This window comes from Heterocephalus glaber, unplaced genomic scaffold (genome assembly GCF_053883595.1).
Source record: "Heterocephalus glaber isolate CG9 unplaced genomic scaffold, H.glaber_assembly_v1.0 deba00001687, whole genome shotgun sequence".
NCBI lineage: Eukaryota > Metazoa > Chordata > Mammalia > Rodentia > Bathyergidae > Heterocephalus > Heterocephalus glaber.
In genome coordinates, this window is record NW_028258412.1 from 17,964,642 (window position 1) to 17,980,670 (window position 16,029).

General features: G+C 53.6%; 1 protein-coding gene across 3 annotated transcripts; it reads left to right on the forward strand.

The window, feature by feature from the left end:
• Positions 1–1,234: 1,234 nt before the first annotated feature.
• On the forward strand, positions 1,235–15,595 carry Tbx3 (T-box transcription factor 3). 3 transcript variants are annotated; one of them, XM_021257396.2, is made up of 10 exons: positions 1,241–1,392; positions 2,807–2,932; positions 3,301–3,742; positions 5,360–5,627; positions 6,554–6,607; positions 6,868–7,014; positions 8,862–8,938; positions 10,011–10,168; positions 11,476–12,155; positions 13,508–15,595. In XM_021257396.2, the coding sequence occupies exons 3-10, from the start codon at positions 3,354–3,356 to the stop codon at positions 13,961–13,963; spliced, it is 2,229 nt and encodes a 742-aa protein (XP_021113055.1). In that variant the 5' UTR covers positions 1,241–1,392; positions 2,807–2,932; positions 3,301–3,353; the 3' UTR covers positions 13,964–15,595. The 3 variants fall into 3 exon arrangements, with proteins under 3 accessions (XP_004843780.1, XP_021113055.1, XP_021113056.1); XM_004843723.4 differs by having other exon boundaries at positions 1,235–1,392; positions 2,264–3,742; XM_021257397.2 differs by lacking the exons at positions 1,241–1,392; positions 6,554–6,607 and having other exon boundaries at positions 2,037–3,742.
• The last annotated feature ends 434 nt before the right edge of the window (positions 15,596–16,029 follow it).

The following is a 16,029-nucleotide window of genomic DNA, read 5'->3' on the forward strand; positions in this document are numbered from 1 at the left end:
GGGCATCGAGTAGGTGAGGAGGGGCCAGTCCTGATGCGATTGCAGAATTCCTTGCCTTCCACGGGGCGCAGCGGGCAGATTGGCCGGCGAGTGCGGACACAACCAGCAGATCACGGGGATTTGGAGCTGATCAGGGTAGCGCAGCCAGAGGCCCCAGGCCCAGCGGCGGCGGCGGCGGCGGCGGCGGCGGCGAGCACTGTGGGCCGCGGGCTCTTTGGCCCTCCAGGGACTCGACTCGCCGAGGCCCGCAGGGACCCCGCCGCCCGCGAGAGGAGGACGCGGCCTGGTCCCCGGCACCCTTCAGCATGGAGACACGCAGGGCCGGGAGGCAGCACTCTGGGCCTCCCCGCCTCTTTCTTCTCTCTCCCCCTTTCTCTTTTCGCAACCACAGGCAGAGAGAGGCCCCAGAGGACAGACCCAAAGGGAATGAAAGGGGAGAGGTGACCGACCAGACCAACTTCTCAGAGCCACGCTGTTCTCCTGGTGACTTCAGGGAGTTTTCGGGCGGGCGCTCTTAACCATGTGTGTCAAAAATGCGAGGCTGGAAAGGCTTTGTCGCCTCAAAAGTTCCTCCTCTATCTCGGGACAGTTGGCTCAAAACTGCACCTCCTCGTTACCCAACAATAGCCACCACTTTGGTCCCGCGGCAGGCGGTTGGGGGCCACCCGAGGCAAAATGCTTCTGAGGACAGTGCCGATCTGCAGACGCAGGCATCCCACATCCGGGGGTCTCAGCCCCTAGGCCCGGAGCGCAGCCCTTTCTCCGGCCCCTTTCCACTCCAATAGGCTCACCTATCAGCGAGAGTTACAAGCACTGACCCCCCAAGGTCTCCCCTCCATCTAAACCGGGCGGCCTGACTCGTCGCTCCAGCCCCCACCCCAGAAGCGAGATCTTGGGTTTGGGGGAAGCCTCCGACTGGGTGGGTAGGGGCTGCAGTAACGAGGTCATCAGTTCCAGGGACAGGTCTGATCGGAGAGGTCGAGAGGCCTCCCTCCCCTCCGCCCAGGGTGGAGGCCCCCACCCTACCTGAGCTGGAACCATTGCCTTTGCCTCTGGGGTGGGGGCGTTTCACGGTTTGTTTTACAAATTCACCCCCGACTTCTGGCGAGATAAGGGCCCGGGTGGAGAAAGAACTGAGGCTCCGAAAGATAAGTGCGATGCCTGCAGGAGATACAGGCTGCCGTCCCCTCCCCCAGCGCGCCCTCCCCTCGCCCGCAGCGCCACACCGTGCCGCCCCGAGGTGAAGGCAGTGGCGTGGAATGGACAGGCCAGGACCTCGTCGGCCGCTGCAATCACTTTGTGCAGAGCCTCCATTCTCCCCTCTGCACCCTCAGAGACATCCGGGTGGAATACCGGGAGCCCGCATCCACACGAAAGATGAGATATAAAAGGGTTGGTAAATGCCTTTCAAAATATCCCGAGTCCATCTCCCACAGGGATCGCAGACAGGGCCCGGCGCGAGGGCTGTGTACGTATTTGCTTGTACTTGAGGCTCGCCCCCAGTGTGTGGCGCGCGTTCGGGTACAGCGCACTGGGGGATTTGGGGTCCCCGCACCTGGCTACGGGTGGGCACGGTGGAGAGGGGAGAGCACCCCGGGTGCTGAGCCCTGGCCGCATCGGTGCGCTCGTGTTTCCGCCGGCCCAGCTGCAGGGGAGAACCGCAGCGAGGCGCACGAGCTCGGAGATCTTTACTTAGCCGCGGCCGGGCGGAGCTCGGCTCCACGTGGGGCTGGGGAGCGGCTCGAGCCTCCGAGTCCCCGCGGCTGCCGGCTTCCGCGGCTCTCGGCAGCGGAATGGCAGCTCGCCGGACGCTCAGCCGCCCGATCGGCTCGCCGGGGGTCGACGAGGAGGAGAGGCCGAGCTGCCGAGAAGCAGCCGCGGCTCGGCTCAGCGCGGAGCCCAGCGCACAAGAGGCGAGCGCCCCTGCCCGGCGCCCCGGGCCGCAGGCTGGCTCCCTCCTTCCCTCCTCCCTCTCCCCCCCCCTTCCTCTTCTTGGTCCTGCCTCCTCCTCCCTCGATCCGGGCTGGGTGACTGAGGCATTTCAGACGTGGGCCGAGCGAGAGCGAGAGCGAGCGAGGAGCTCACGGGCTCCGGCGATCTCTCGATAAGCCACCTAGAGGCGACTCTGCGCGCGCTCCCCGGTGGCTCCCGCCCTCCCTCGGATCATGTTGACATATTCACAGGACGGGCAGTAGTACCGCTGCGGCGCTGCGACGTTACAGTTTCCGACACCTTCTTTTTATAACTCGGCTCTATCCCCCAGCACTCGACCTGTGATAACCACGCCTATGCAGCCACACAATTGGTCCGAAAGCGTCAAAGAGCCAATCAAGAGGCCTCCGGCTCCCCGCAGCCCACAGCGCAGCCCGACCTTCTAGAGCCGCCGAGCAGACGCCGGGGGAATTCTAGAGGCGGAGGAGGGTGGCGAGCAGCTCGCTCTCGCCTCTCCGCGCCCTCCCTCGCGCCCGCCCTCTCCTCGCCGGCGCCGGCTCCCTCTGTCTCCCTCTGCTTCTCCTCTCTCCCTCCTAAGCGTTTCTCCCCTCTCGATCCTCCCTGCCCTGCGCGCCCGGACGCGGATTTCCGAAGCGAATTCGCTCACGGTTTCAGACCAGGCAGAGAGCGAGGAGACCCGGCAGAGGCGCACTGCGAGATTGGGACTGAAACAGAGACCCCCTCTCCGCAGCTCGGAGCGGAGGAAGGAGGAGGAGGGCGGACGGAAGCCAGTTTGCATGCAGTTCAAGTTTTGATAGCGCTGGTTGGAAGGGGCTTAAATCCGCTTGTGTTTTTTTTTTTTTTTTTTTTAAAGGAGAGAGATTTTCTGCTCTCTTGCTCCCCGGGTAAAGCCGAGTCCAGCGCATTTGCAGACGCCTCCAGCGAGAAAGGGAGAGGAAGAGATAAGGGGGCGGGGGAAGAAAAAGAAGAAGAAGGAAAGGTAAAAAGTCTTCCAGGAGAACCGTTCGCGTGTGCAACAAAGACCTTGGGGGCTGGGGAGCGATCCGGGGACCGAGGGCTGCAGTGTCCGCCCCGAGCTCAGCGGCAGGGCTCCGGCGCGAGCTTCCGAAAGCGACTTCCACGGGCGGCTCTAAACACGCCAGCACCGCGACAGCCTCCCGGCCACTATGTCTCCTGATTTGTCGCCTTGCCCTCTTTAGAAGCGGCAGTCCCCCTCCCCGAAAGACACTATCCTCCTTTCTTCTAAAGCCCTTTAGTTATTTCTTCCTCTTTTTGTTTTGTTTTGGGGTTTTTTCTCTTAAAAAAAAAAACTATGCGCTGCTGCTGAACAACAACAACAAAAAACAGAAACAAAAGCAAAAACGAGACAACAGCTGCGGACTTGTGCCTGCCTGGAGTGCATGAGCCTCTCCATGAGAGATCCGGTCATTCCTGGGACGAGCATGGCCTACCATCCGTTCCTACCCCACCGGGCGCCGGACTTCGCCATGAGCGCGGTGCTGGGCCACCAGCCTCCCTTCTTCCCCGCGCTGACGCTGCCTCCCAACGGCGCCACAGCGCTGTCGCTGCCCGGCGCCCTGGCCAAGCCGATCATGGATCAATTGGTGGGGGCGGCCGAGACCGGCATTCCTTTCTCGCCCCTGGGGCCCCAGGCGCCTCTGAGGCCTCTGAAGGCCATGGAGCCTGAAGAAGAGGTGGAGGATGACCCCAAGGTGCACCTGGAGGCCAAGGAACTTTGGGACCAGTTCCACAAGCGGGGCACCGAGATGGTCATTACCAAGTCCGGCAGGTAAGCCCGCTGGAGCCCCCTCCCCCAGCTCGCTGAGGACCCTCTTCGCCTCAGTCTTCCCCGAGCTGCTGCCTTGCCAGTTGTTAAAGCTTGGGCGAAAACTTAGTTGCCCTGAAAATGTGTGCAGACTCCCGGGCCCTGCCGCAGCCACAGGAAATTTCAGCTTACCTGGGCCGCCTGCGTGGCTCTTACCTAGCTCTGCATCCTGGGTTCCCCACGGAGCAGATGGGGTTTTTCAGAGGAGCCCCACATGTCCTTTTAGGAAGCAGGAAAACGGGCCCCCCACCCCAATTGCAGGAAGTTCCCTCTTCAAACCTCCCTGGAACATTCTTATTTCTGTGGGGTTTTTTCTTCTTATCAGTTTTTATTTTCCTCTCAAGGAGAAAAACCGAGATCTCTTTCTTTTGTGTGGTAGTGGGAGGCCTGATAGCATTCCCCGCCCTTCTGCCCTTTAGTCTGGCCTCTGGCTCTGGAGGGGACCTGAGCCGCTCTACCAGGGTCACAGAAATGGAAGGGCTTGAGGTTTGTTCGACCACACAACTTCTCGTGTTTGTAACTCGAGGGGGAACTCAGCAGGCAATTTTGGATAATTAAGATTCTCTTTGCAGACCCAAGAAACCAGTTAGGCTTTGTGCACTGCTTTGTGTGTGAATAGTATAAATCATATTTTACACACTATTTAGAGGTCCTTGCTTGACCCTAACTTGCCTGGAAGACAGGAACCCAGGACAGTCATTTAGAATCACTGACTTTTTTTTTTTAATAGCATCGAGGTCTAACAAGGCATCAAGTTGAAAGGATAAAAATAAAGTTCCCCTCTTGATGTCTTCAGCTTTCTTCTCTCCTTCCAAGCTAAATGAGGCCAAAGTTTGGCATAAACTCCTCCGCCACCCCACAAGATGTTTAGTCAGTTTTCACAGCGAAGTGCTTCCTTTTAAGTCAAAAGCACAGAGTGCCAGCGCTCCTGTGAAAGTCAACAGCAGTTTGGTGGCATGCTCGTGCAGCTCGGGGTTGGCCTGGGGAATGGGGATGTGGCCTGTAAGTCAGGGGCGCTGGGGCTGTCCGGCCAAGTCCACCCCACCCCTCTCGCCCTGAGGACTCCCGCAGGTCCACCTCCATTTCGCCAGCAGCGGGATTACTGCTTGGCAGCAGGAGGGAGTGCGATTTTGGATGTTTAATTCCTTGATAAGTTTAACATTTTCTCATCAGTGGGTGATAGAAAATCCTCACCCTGACTCCTCCGAACTGTGCTGAAGTCTCACTCAAAGCTATTCAGAACTACAGACAGACAAGAATTTCTCTGAGAGGGCAATCTGTACTATCTCACAGAGCATAAAAATTAAACAAGTCTTTAGACAGTCTAGAGAAACGCAGTGTCATAATTATTTGTTTTGAATCTTGGGATACCTTAACAGAAAGGAATTGGTGATTTTTAAGGCTGTGTGGAAGGAAATAGTTTTGCACCCAGTTGCCCTACTCTGACAAAATACAACCTCATCAGTCTCAAGATAAAGTATTAAACTTTGTTTAATTATTTTAGAGTAGGTAAGAAGTCAAACTCAAGATTCTGAGGGATTTCTTTTTTCTCTTTTTCTTTTCTATTCTTTCCTGTTGTAGGCGAATGTTCCCTCCATTTAAAGTAAGATGCTCTGGGCTGGATAAAAAGGCCAAATATATTTTACTGATGGACATTATAGCAGCTGACGACTGCCGATATAAGTTTCACAATTCCCGGTGGATGGTGGCGGGTAAGGCTGACCCTGAAATGCCAAAGAGAATGTATATTCATCCGGACAGCCCCGCTACCGGGGAGCAGTGGATGTCTAAAGTCGTCACGTTCCACAAACTGAAACTCACCAACAACATTTCCGACAAACACGGATTTGTAAGTTTCATTGCGTTCTCTCCGTCTTCAGTCAAAATTTCTTTCTCGACTCTCTCCCAGCCATGTGACCCCATTGCTTGTGTACTCCCCGGGTTGCAGCAATGAGTGTTCCCCTGCTTGCTGTTGCTAAACATAGCAAACTTGTTCGGTTTGCCACAGAGGTGGAGAGAGGGATTCCCGGGTGTTTTCTCTCGGGGATGAGAGGCCTGGCTTTCTTAAAGAAATGGGGCCAGGAAAATATACCAGGTCATGTTCTAGAGCAATTCTAGGTCCTTGGTAGATACCGGACCTGGCCGATGTTGGAAAAAAAAATAATTGAGAGGTAAAATTGATTTTAAAGCTATGTGTTTGTAAAGGCTTTGTTTTGTTTTAAAACAGTTCTCTTTGAAGCCTGCCGTATTATTTCTTGGGGGAGCTGAAGTTTTCAAAGCCTTGGCCATATTGATGAAAGGGTAGAAATGCCTTTTTGAAATTTTCTTTTACTAAAAGAGAATGGGGCTTGGTTGAGCTTAATTAGAAATGAGGCATGTATCTTTGGTGTTAAAAATGGTGTACGTGTTAGGATTGTATCCATGGATTCAGTGTGAGAATGCCTAGAACTCTCAGAAGACTTCGGTTGTTAGTAAAAGTCAGGCAAAGGACCTTTTGCCCGATCCCTTACCCCTCCCCAACGCTTCAATAAAGTAAACAAAGTGATAAGCAAGGAATAAGCAGAAAGATTAGGCCCAGGAAGACGTGAATTGCGCGGAAATATCTTCAGCGGGCAGGAATTGCATTTGAAGTCCTTGATTTGATTAGAGCATACATATTCCTCTCTAGAGTTCAGCCTTTCTGGGCTATAAGTGGATTGGGCTTGTCAATTAGTGGGCGCTTAAAGTGCTGAATCATTTGTAAATTAAAATGCATGTTTTTCTCTATCTTTTAAGAATTGGCCAAGTGATCACGCAGCGTGGCAGGGGAATTATAGTTTTGGGACTCAGGTAGGCTAGGGTTTGAGATACGAATGAACCTCTTAGATGGTGGGGGGGGGCACCCTTGGGAAATTGAGGAGCGCTCTGGATTCCCTAGGAGATAACATCTACTAAGCAAATTGTACCCAATGAGTTACCCCTAGGAGGTGGGCCTGGTCCAGCTTGGGACCCTGCGGTGGGGATGATGTCAGCTCGGCAGGGGTCCTCAGATCCCGTTTGTCCTGCTAAATCCTTTTTCCACGCGTGTTTCCTCTTCACTGCCCCTGCAGACTATATTGAACTCCATGCACAAATACCAGCCCCGCTTCCACATCGTAAGAGCCAACGACATCTTGAAACTCCCTTATAGTACATTTCGGACATACTTATTCCCTGAAACTGAATTCATCGCTGTGACTGCATACCAGAACGATAAGGTAACCACAGGGCCTTTTCTTTTTAATTCCACCGTTTTCCCTGGTCCTTTAAGCTGCTTTGGATCAGGGTGAGAAAGTTGGAATTGGGATGGGAGGCTTGAATTTTCTGTTGTGATTTGACCTTCATTTGGGAAAGTGGCGCTGTCTTCTCCGAGGAGCTAGAAACAAAACCCCCCAACCAGCTAGGAGGAATCCAGCGCTGAGTTTAAAAATGCTGAATTAATTTTGTTAGTGAGAAGCTCATATAGCCTGTGCTGGTGATCCCACTCCAGTACCAGACTCCTGGGGCTTTGTGGTGTTTGTTTCAGCACCCATTCTTTTCTCCTTCTGGAGGAAGGGTCAGGATTGCAGGTTTGAAAGGAACCAGCTAAAAATTTTAGGCAAAAGCCTTTTGGGATCCTGGGAAGAGAATCGCAGTAGAGACGAGCTTTTCTTCCCTAGCCAGAAATCCTGAGTAGCTGGTCTGGTTTTTATTACCCTTTATGATGCTGTTTTTTATGGTGTGTGTGTGTGTGTGCGCGCACGCGCGTGCACCCATGTATGTGTGTATGTGTGTGCATGAGTGTGTGTGTGATGGGGAAAAAAAAACCCTACCCCGATCACAGGGTCACGTTAACCGTGCCATCTGAAGCTTTTGGCTTGACGAGGAAGCTACTTCATGGGAAAGTGTTTCTCCCTTTGGGCCTGAAGCTGGAGATTTCAGGGGCCCCCCGAATGGGGCAGCACCTGGGTTCTTCAAGTTTGGTGGCCGAAGGTCCTAGACACTGAGCACCCCAGCAGGGAAAGCGGCCCTTGCTGGTGATTCACCAGTTCCCAGCTGGGCTCCTCAGTGAGGGACAGCGACAGGGAGGGGAAGGGGCGAGGACTCTGCTCTCTGACTCCCAGAGTCGGGGCCACCTGAACCACACCCTGTCCGATCCCCCACTGCCACTGCCAGGGGGTCCCTGGGGGACCCAGATAAATATTAAATCCTGCGGCATCTGAGTCTCACCATCAGTCCTCCTTGCCAAATGCAAAAGCAGAGTTTTTGCCTCCAGTAACTTCTTTCCAGAACAAGAATCCACGCAAGGGGCCTTTCCCCACCTCTGAATAACTGTATGTATGTAACTTCCCCTTCCCCGAAGGGGAGGGATTTGAAGGGTTGCATACTATGACGAGTTCCTCAGCCTGCAGAATCCTGGCCCCCTCTAGCCTCAGGACCCTGTGAAACTAAATTGTGAATGTAATAATAAAATATAGCATTTCTGATCAGACCAAAAGGCCAAGGGCCCTCTTGGCCTAATGGCAGTGGCAGAATATATAAATGAAAACAAATGTTTCCAGTGGTCATTCAGTGCTTTTAAATCTCTAGTTGCCAATATTGTAATAACCACCACCGCCCTCAGTTCCCCCTAGCCAAAAAAAAAAAAAAATCAAACTCACTCCAGCACAAGGGTAGCGAAACCCCATAAATCATTTTATTAGAACCGTGGAAAAGGTTGGATAGAGCATGCTAGGTGTGTGTGCTGCAGGCCTTTGTGTGTTTGAAGGCAAGAAAGTATTCATGAGTATTTTATAATTAATTGCGATCAATGAAAGCATAATTTCAGATCTACAGGTTGTCTTTCTGGACAACTTTGAGGATGTTTCTATTTCTAAACCCAAGCTGTGTACTTGGAACTCTTTCCTTTGGACAACTTCAGGTCGGGACCCCTGGTCTGGCCTGCTATGGGACATACAAACCCTCATGTATCCCTGTGCCTTCTATTGGCAGTCACATTTCTGGGAGACTGCTGGAGGAATCTTCTTAAAAAACATGCTAGAAAGCGAAGCCAATGTTTCTTTCTTGCTTGTGTCCCCTGCTCTAGATAACGCAGTTAAAAATAGACAACAACCCATTTGCAAAAGGTTTTCGGGACACTGGAAATGGCAGGCGAGAAAAAAGGTGAGTTGAGGCAATTATTCATTTCTGGGACAATTTATGAAACCAATCCTTTCTAGAAATTAACTTTTTAGCAGAGGGAGGCAACCACTCACCCTGGAGTGGGAGGGAAACGATTTACTTCCCTTTTGCTATGCTCTTGCCTATGTACATAGGACTTTTCCTACCTACATCTGTTCCCTCTGAGGAAACTAACCAGACTACGCCATGGTTGTCTCTGGAAGAAAAGTATTAGGGATAACAGATTCCATAGGGATACTTATTAATTCTTAATTAATTTAAATTAATTCTGGGAAGGTTCTAGGAAACCACACCATTCACAAAATGCTTTGGAATTTTTGCAGTCTTGCTTTCCAAACACCAACAGAGTGGGGGCCCCTTGAGAAATCTGGCTCGCTCCCTCCTTCATGGGTTCGCCTATCATTTAGCATTAGGTAGACAGCTGGAGAACTAGGTGAAAGAACCTCTCCCCTCCCCGACCCCTGTGCAAAGATTTTTCTAAAATCCAGAAAGTTACCCCCAATTTTTAACCTATCCCCTTGAGGGGAGGGTGAGAATTAAAAAGTAATTTCTAGCATCTAAATAAATTTGAACTCCAGTTAATGTGTTGGTAAACTGATTAGCGTGGAGTGCACCATGAAATAGCCACTTCCTCTTGACCTTAGCGACTCTCCAGGAGCTGGGCAGGCTGGGACAGGCGGCCCTGTGCTCACGAGGCTGGACACCCAGGTCTTCCCTCTGTGTGACCTGCAGTTGAGCCAGCTCCAGCCAGCTCCAGCCTCTCATTGCTGTTCCAGACAACATTTCACAGCCCCAGCAAAAGCCCCTTCCCAACAACTTGGTCTTGAATAAAGGCAGTCGGAACCTTCCCACCTCCCTCCCTCAGTCCCCCAGGGCCTCACTCTTTGGCTCAGTTAGGGGTCAAGAGTGATACCAGGCCCTCTGTGTCTGCCCTGGCAAGCAGATTTCAGAAAATGAGTGGGGAGCTGTGGCTGCAGCTTTGGAAAGGGCAAGGCGAGCCAAGAGGGGACGGGGTGCCGCACCCCTTAACTCTGGGCCTGGACCTCTGCCGCAGGAAGCAGCTCACCCTGCAGTCCATGCGAGTGTTTGATGAGCGACACAAGAAGGAGAACGGGACCTCAGATGAGTCCTCCAGCGAGCATGCAACCTTCAGCTGCTTTGCCCAGGCCTCTTCGCCGGCAGTGTCCACTGTAGGGACCTCGAACCTCAAAGGTGAGCCTAGCCACCTCCGAGACCACTGGAGCCCAGGTCATCCCAGCCTGGACTTACAGGGGCAGGGGAGGCGCTGAGCAGGACACCGGCCTCTTCTGCCCCTGTAAACAGAGGCCAAGGGTCACATGGGGTGCAGGTGTGTCCTGTCTTCCTAGAGAGCAGGGGAGAGCTCAGGACCCCCCCCATCCTTATTTGTGTGTGTGAGACCTCCTGGCAGGGTTAGTTTTGAAGGGACGCCTAAAGTGTCCCCTCCTGTTCCTCCTCTATTTCCATCTCTATCCCCCTCCCCACCCAAGACCATCTCCACCTGCTGACTTCCCCGGAGGGGTAGGAGGGGATTCTCAAACACCTGGAACAGTGGAGGTGGCAAAGGCACCCACTAGAGAGCCAGGGTTCCCCTTGGAGATGTGTGGGGCCCCGGGTGCTGTTGGGGGGTGGGGCGGGTGGAGGGGCCGTTCCAGCCTCAGTCTGTTCCCTGCTTTGTAGAGCCGGCACCCTTTATTTGGAAAGATACAGTCTTCTGGAAGAAACCTGTTTAGAAGTGAAATAAAATGGAAGCCCTTCTTGCAAAAAAGAGGATCCCCTTTTTCCTTTTTGGTTTTTCTTTTTTCTGCTAGGACACCCACAGAAGCCAAAGATTCTGTGACTGTCCTGGGCTCCTGCCACCCATCTCTTAGGGATGGGAAACCTACTCCAAAGTTCCCCACCCAGAAATCCCCCTTGCCCCTGGAGCGTGGGCGTGGGAGAGGGGTGTTTGCTTCTGCCCCAGCCAATGCAGATGTGGGGAGTTCTTTGCTAGCAAACCCTTCCAGAAAAACCCACAAATGGGTGGGAGGTGCTGATCTGGACCATACACTGAAGAAAGACTGATGGTACCTGGAATGTGTCCCACAGAGATCTTTAAAGCAACTTGCAGCAGAAACCTTTAAGGTGTTTTTATTTTTAAAAAGTTAATTTGCAATCAAATAGGTAAAGCCTCCCCTCCACCCAGCAGGAGCTCAATGGATGCTTGTTTTAAGAAAGAGTAAGATATTATAATAAGAAGAGCCACCACTTTGCAGGTCCTCTGGGAGAAGGAGAGAGGTTAAGTTGGGGGAGAATGCTTTGAATTCTTGAGGAATTTGCTGGATCCCCCAGCAAAGGTGCTGTCCTTAGGGCCATTCTGCAGATGGGAAAACTGAGGCGGAGAAATTTGAGCGGCTCCCCCAGGTTGGGTTGTGCAGCCAATAGGAGGTCGAGCTGGGGTCCCACGTGGGAGCCACTCCGGGTGGCCCAGGCCAGGCTAACCCTTCCTCCCGGGCTTCTAGACCTGTGTCCCAGCGAAGCCGAGAGCGACACGGAGGCCGAGAGCAAGGAGGAGCACGTCCACGAGGCCTGCGACGCGGCCAAGATCTCCACCACCACGTCGGAGGAGCCGAGCCGCGACAAGGGCAGCCCGGCCGTCCTCAAGCCGCACCTCTTCGGGGCCGAGCCCAGCGGCCGCGCCCGGGACAACGCTCGAGCGGACAAGGCGTCCCCGGACTCGCGCCACAGCCCGGCCACCATCTCGTCCAGCACCCGCGGCCCGGGCGCCGAGGAGCGCAGGAGCCCGGGGCGCGAGGGCGCGGCGGTGGCCAAGGCCGAGGAGGCGCGCGCGCTGCCCGGCAAGGAGGCCTTCGCGCCCCTGTCCGTGCACTCGGACGCGGCCGCCGCGCACCTGCAGGGCCCGCTGCCCGGCCTCGGCTTCGCCCCGGGCCTGGCCGGCCAGCAGTTCTTCAACGGGCACCCGCTCTTCCTGCACCCCGGCCAGTTCGCCATGGGCGGCGCCTTCTCCAGCATGGCTGCGGGCATGGGGCCGCTCCTGGCCACCGTGTCTGGCGCGTCCTCCGGCGGCGTCTCGGGCCTGGATTCCACCGCCATGGCCTCGGCAGCCGCGGCGCAGGGACTGTCCGGGGCCTCGGCGGCCACCATACCCTTCCACCTGCAGCAGCACGTCCTGGCCTCCCAGGTAAGCCGGGCTCCCGCCTCTCAGCCCCTCCCCCTGGCCTGGCGGCTTTGAATAGCAAGTGTTCTAAGTGTTCCTGTTGGCCACTGCCAGAGGCAAGACTTATGTCATTGAGTCACTGAATTCAGCCGCCCTCCCCCATAAAACCCTTCAAAATGCTTTCCAGGGGCTGTCTGCCGCCCAGTAGATCGAGAGTGCTAAGGATACCGGCTCCACGCAGCTGCAGGGGGGACCAGGCCCCCTTCTAGCTCCTTGGTCTACTCTGACTCTTGGATCTAAGCTCTTCAGTGGGACTTTGGGCACCTCTGCTTTTCAAGTGGAGGGGGAGAGGCCCAGAGATGTTGAGGAACCTGTCTAAGGTCCCACAGTGAGTCCCTGGGGGAGCTGAGACGATTCCCAGGCAGGCTGACTCCACAGAGTTGGTTGCTTTCAGTGGTTTTTTTTTTGCTCTCTTTTGGTTTTGTTTTGCTTCAGAGCAAATGTCTCTGAAATACACCCCCCCAGAAGTGGACAAGAGGGAGATTGAGGCCCAGGGAGTGGAGGTGGCTGCCTGGGGGAGAATCCGGTCCTGTCTTGAGCTCTGCTCCCCACCCTCCATGAGGAGCTCCACCCCGAGAGGGTTAAAGTGTCTGCGTCAGCACTGGGTCAGGCCTGGGCTGCAAGGCTGTGCAGGACAGCCCTGGGACAGCTGTGCCAGGGTGCTGGGTGGCCGGGAGAAGGCTCCAGCCCAGGACGGCCTGATCCAGGGAAAGGTGGCCGGGCTTCTGCAGGCGCTGTCTTTTGTTTTGTCTGAGCACATTGGTCTCCCTTCCAGAGCCAAGAGGCAGGGCTGGCCTCCCCTGGGGGAGCACAGCCTGGGCTTCTGTCCGCCTCAGTTTCTCCCTCTGCAGCGCCCCCAGACCCTTTCCCAGGCGGACAGGTGACCGGCGGGGGGGAAGGCCGTGCTGGGGGAGGCACGGAAGCGGAGCCCTTGCCTTGTGCATTTGGCTGAGACTTCCCGGGCTACCTGGCACCTGCTCGCCTCCGTTTCCCACCTGTGACACCCACCGGCACACTGGTGACTTTTTGAGCTCCGTTGGTGACAGATGTCCTTTAGACTCCCCTCCCTCTGGTTTCCCTTTTTCTTTTTTTTTAAAAAAATTTGAGGAACTTCTAGGATGGGAGTGGAAAGTTGGGGGAGGACCAGAATGACAAAAATAAATGATCCGGATAACCTGGGTCCTCCAGCAGCCCGGCCAGCTGCCTCTGCAGGGCAGACTGAATCTGTGGTCCCATGAACAGGTGAAGTGCCACCCCTCGTGGGGAGACGTCCTCCAGCCTGGCCGCTCTTGCTGACTGCTTTCTCCCGTCCCCAGGGCCTGGCCATGTCTCCCTTCGGAAGCCTGTTCCCTTACCCCTACACCTACATGGCCGCAGCAGCAGCCGCCTCCTCCGCGGCCGCGTCCAGCTCCATGCACCGCCACCCCTTCCTCAGCCTGAACAGCATGCGGCCGCGGCTTCGCTACAGCCCCTACTCCATCCCGGTGCCAGTGCCCGACAGCAGCAGCCTGCTCTCCACCGCGCTGCCGGCCATGGCCGCGGGGCCTCTGGACGCCAAAGCCGCCCTGGCTGTCAGCCCCGCCTCGGTTGCAGCCGTGGACTCGGGCTCGGAGCTGAACAGCCGCTCCTCCACACTGTCCTCCAGCTCCGTGTCCCTGTCTCCCAAACTCTGCTCGGAGAAGGAGGCGGCCACCAGCGAACTGCAGAGCATCCAGCGGCTGGTCAGCGGCTTGGAAGCCAAGCCCGAGCGGTCTCGTAGCGAGTCCCCCTAAACCCCTCCCCAGAAAAGTCTTCATTCCAGTTCAATCAAGTCTGCAGTGCACTTTTTTGGGGATGTAAAACAAACCACAGGGCCTGCTGTGGGCTTCCCCCGTGCTTTGGGGCCGGTGTCTGGGAAGGGGCACCGGACTCCCTGGAGAGAGGCCAGCGCTCCAGCCAGGCCCTGTCTTCTCAGTGTGGTTTATGTATCCGGGATCTGGCTCGCATTCTGGGGGCTCGGAGACGGCTGTTGCATTGAGCAATGGGGGGGGCGGTGAGAAGAATTTTATTCCAGAACAACTTCCATCGAGGCTGGTCTGGAAGCTGTGGCTGAAGAAAAGTAGCCAGGCCCACCAGGGGGAGGGGAAGTGTTGAAAGCCATCTTCCTCCACATGGATTTATATATATATATATATATTTTTTTTTTTTCTTTCACTCTGTCAAGTGGAAACAAAAATTTAAAAAAATTTTAAAACGGGGACAAATGAATCCATGAACATGATTCTGTTTATGAAGATTGAAAACTTTATAAGTGACTTGCAAATCAGTTGTCAATTGCTGGGCTGGGCAGTGGGATGGGGGTGGCAAGTCCTCACCATTCTTGTTTAATCTATACTAAGAAAATTGTGTCTTTTTAATATTCTTGTGATGTTTTAAGAGCCGCTGTAGGTCTCTTCCTGCATGTGCCACAGTCATGTATTTGTGGGTTTTTATTTTGGACGCTTGCTTTTAGAGAGAACGGCCTAACCCACCCCCTTCCCTCAATCCTGTGCCCTCACCCCAAAGAAATGGGATGGGGGGCTTCCAGGGAAGGGGTTGGGAAAACAAAAACCGAATTTATTTTATCTAAGCTCTGTAGCAGGATTCATGTTCCTCTTTGGCAGTTCGTTCTCTTTCCTGTATATGCAATAACAAGGTTTAAAAAAATAATAAAGAAGAAGCGAGACTATTAGACAAAGTATTTATGTAATTATTTGATAACTCCTGTAAATACGTGGAATATGAATGCTCTGAAAATTAAACTTTAATTTATTGACGATTGTACATAGCTCTATGTAAATAGGATTGCAACTGTCCAGTTTTGTTCTTGTTTTTCTTGAGTTGGTTTTATTTCCAGGTCAAAGGATTGCTGTTCACACTAGGAGACAGAGTTCCCGCACCAACACTTACTCTCAAAAGAAGCTTTCTGCAAAATTATTTTTCTTCTTTTTTTCATCTCTGAGGGTGCAGGGAAAGTGCTATTTCCTATTTTAGCCAGAAGTGGGGAGGGGCTTGGCACTTACCCGCTCAGCATTAAATTCCTTAAAATCTAACACCCTGGCTGGGGTCTGAGATTGCTTTGGGAGGGGGAGGCTGAGGAGGTTTGATTTCCTAACTTTTCTTTCGTGTTTGTATTTGCTAGTTTCTGATTTCCTCAAAACGAAGTGGAATTTACTGCTGTTGTCAATTTGGTGGCGTTTTGAACTGATGCCTAAAAAGGGAGAAATTCACAATTCAAATGTTAGGTGCTCAGAGCTGGTTTGGAAAGACAGAAACCCATGAAGGTATCTTTTGTGTTTTAGCTGTTGATGAGTTCTTTGGTTTTCTGTGTAACACCCCCCCTTTAAAACATCACTGAAATTTCAATAAATTTTTATTGAAATACCTCTGGGCCTCCTGTTAAATGCTTATTTGACGAGCTCTTCTTCGTGAAGGTAGAAAACGGGAGAGAACAGGACCTGACTCTCCTCTTTTCGCCTGCCCCCTTCCCTTTGCCTTTAAATAATTAAGACCGCCCCCCGCGAAGCAAAACGACTTGTCACTCAAGTTACAAAGCTAAAAACAAAAGTCCCTGACTCCAGCGAAGGGAACCGCTTCAATCTGAAAACACTTGGCCTTTAAATTAGACAGCAAAACTGGAGACAAGTGGAACCTGATTAGAATTCGTTAAGAACAGTTATTTCAGATACTGAAGTAGTAACAGAAAAAGTTTTTGCTCGGTCCCTAAGTCCCCCCCCCACACACACATATACACAGGAGTCCAGCCAAAGCAAGTTTGAGCGCTAGGAACTTTATTTCGTTTAAGGCTCCCTCTCCCTTT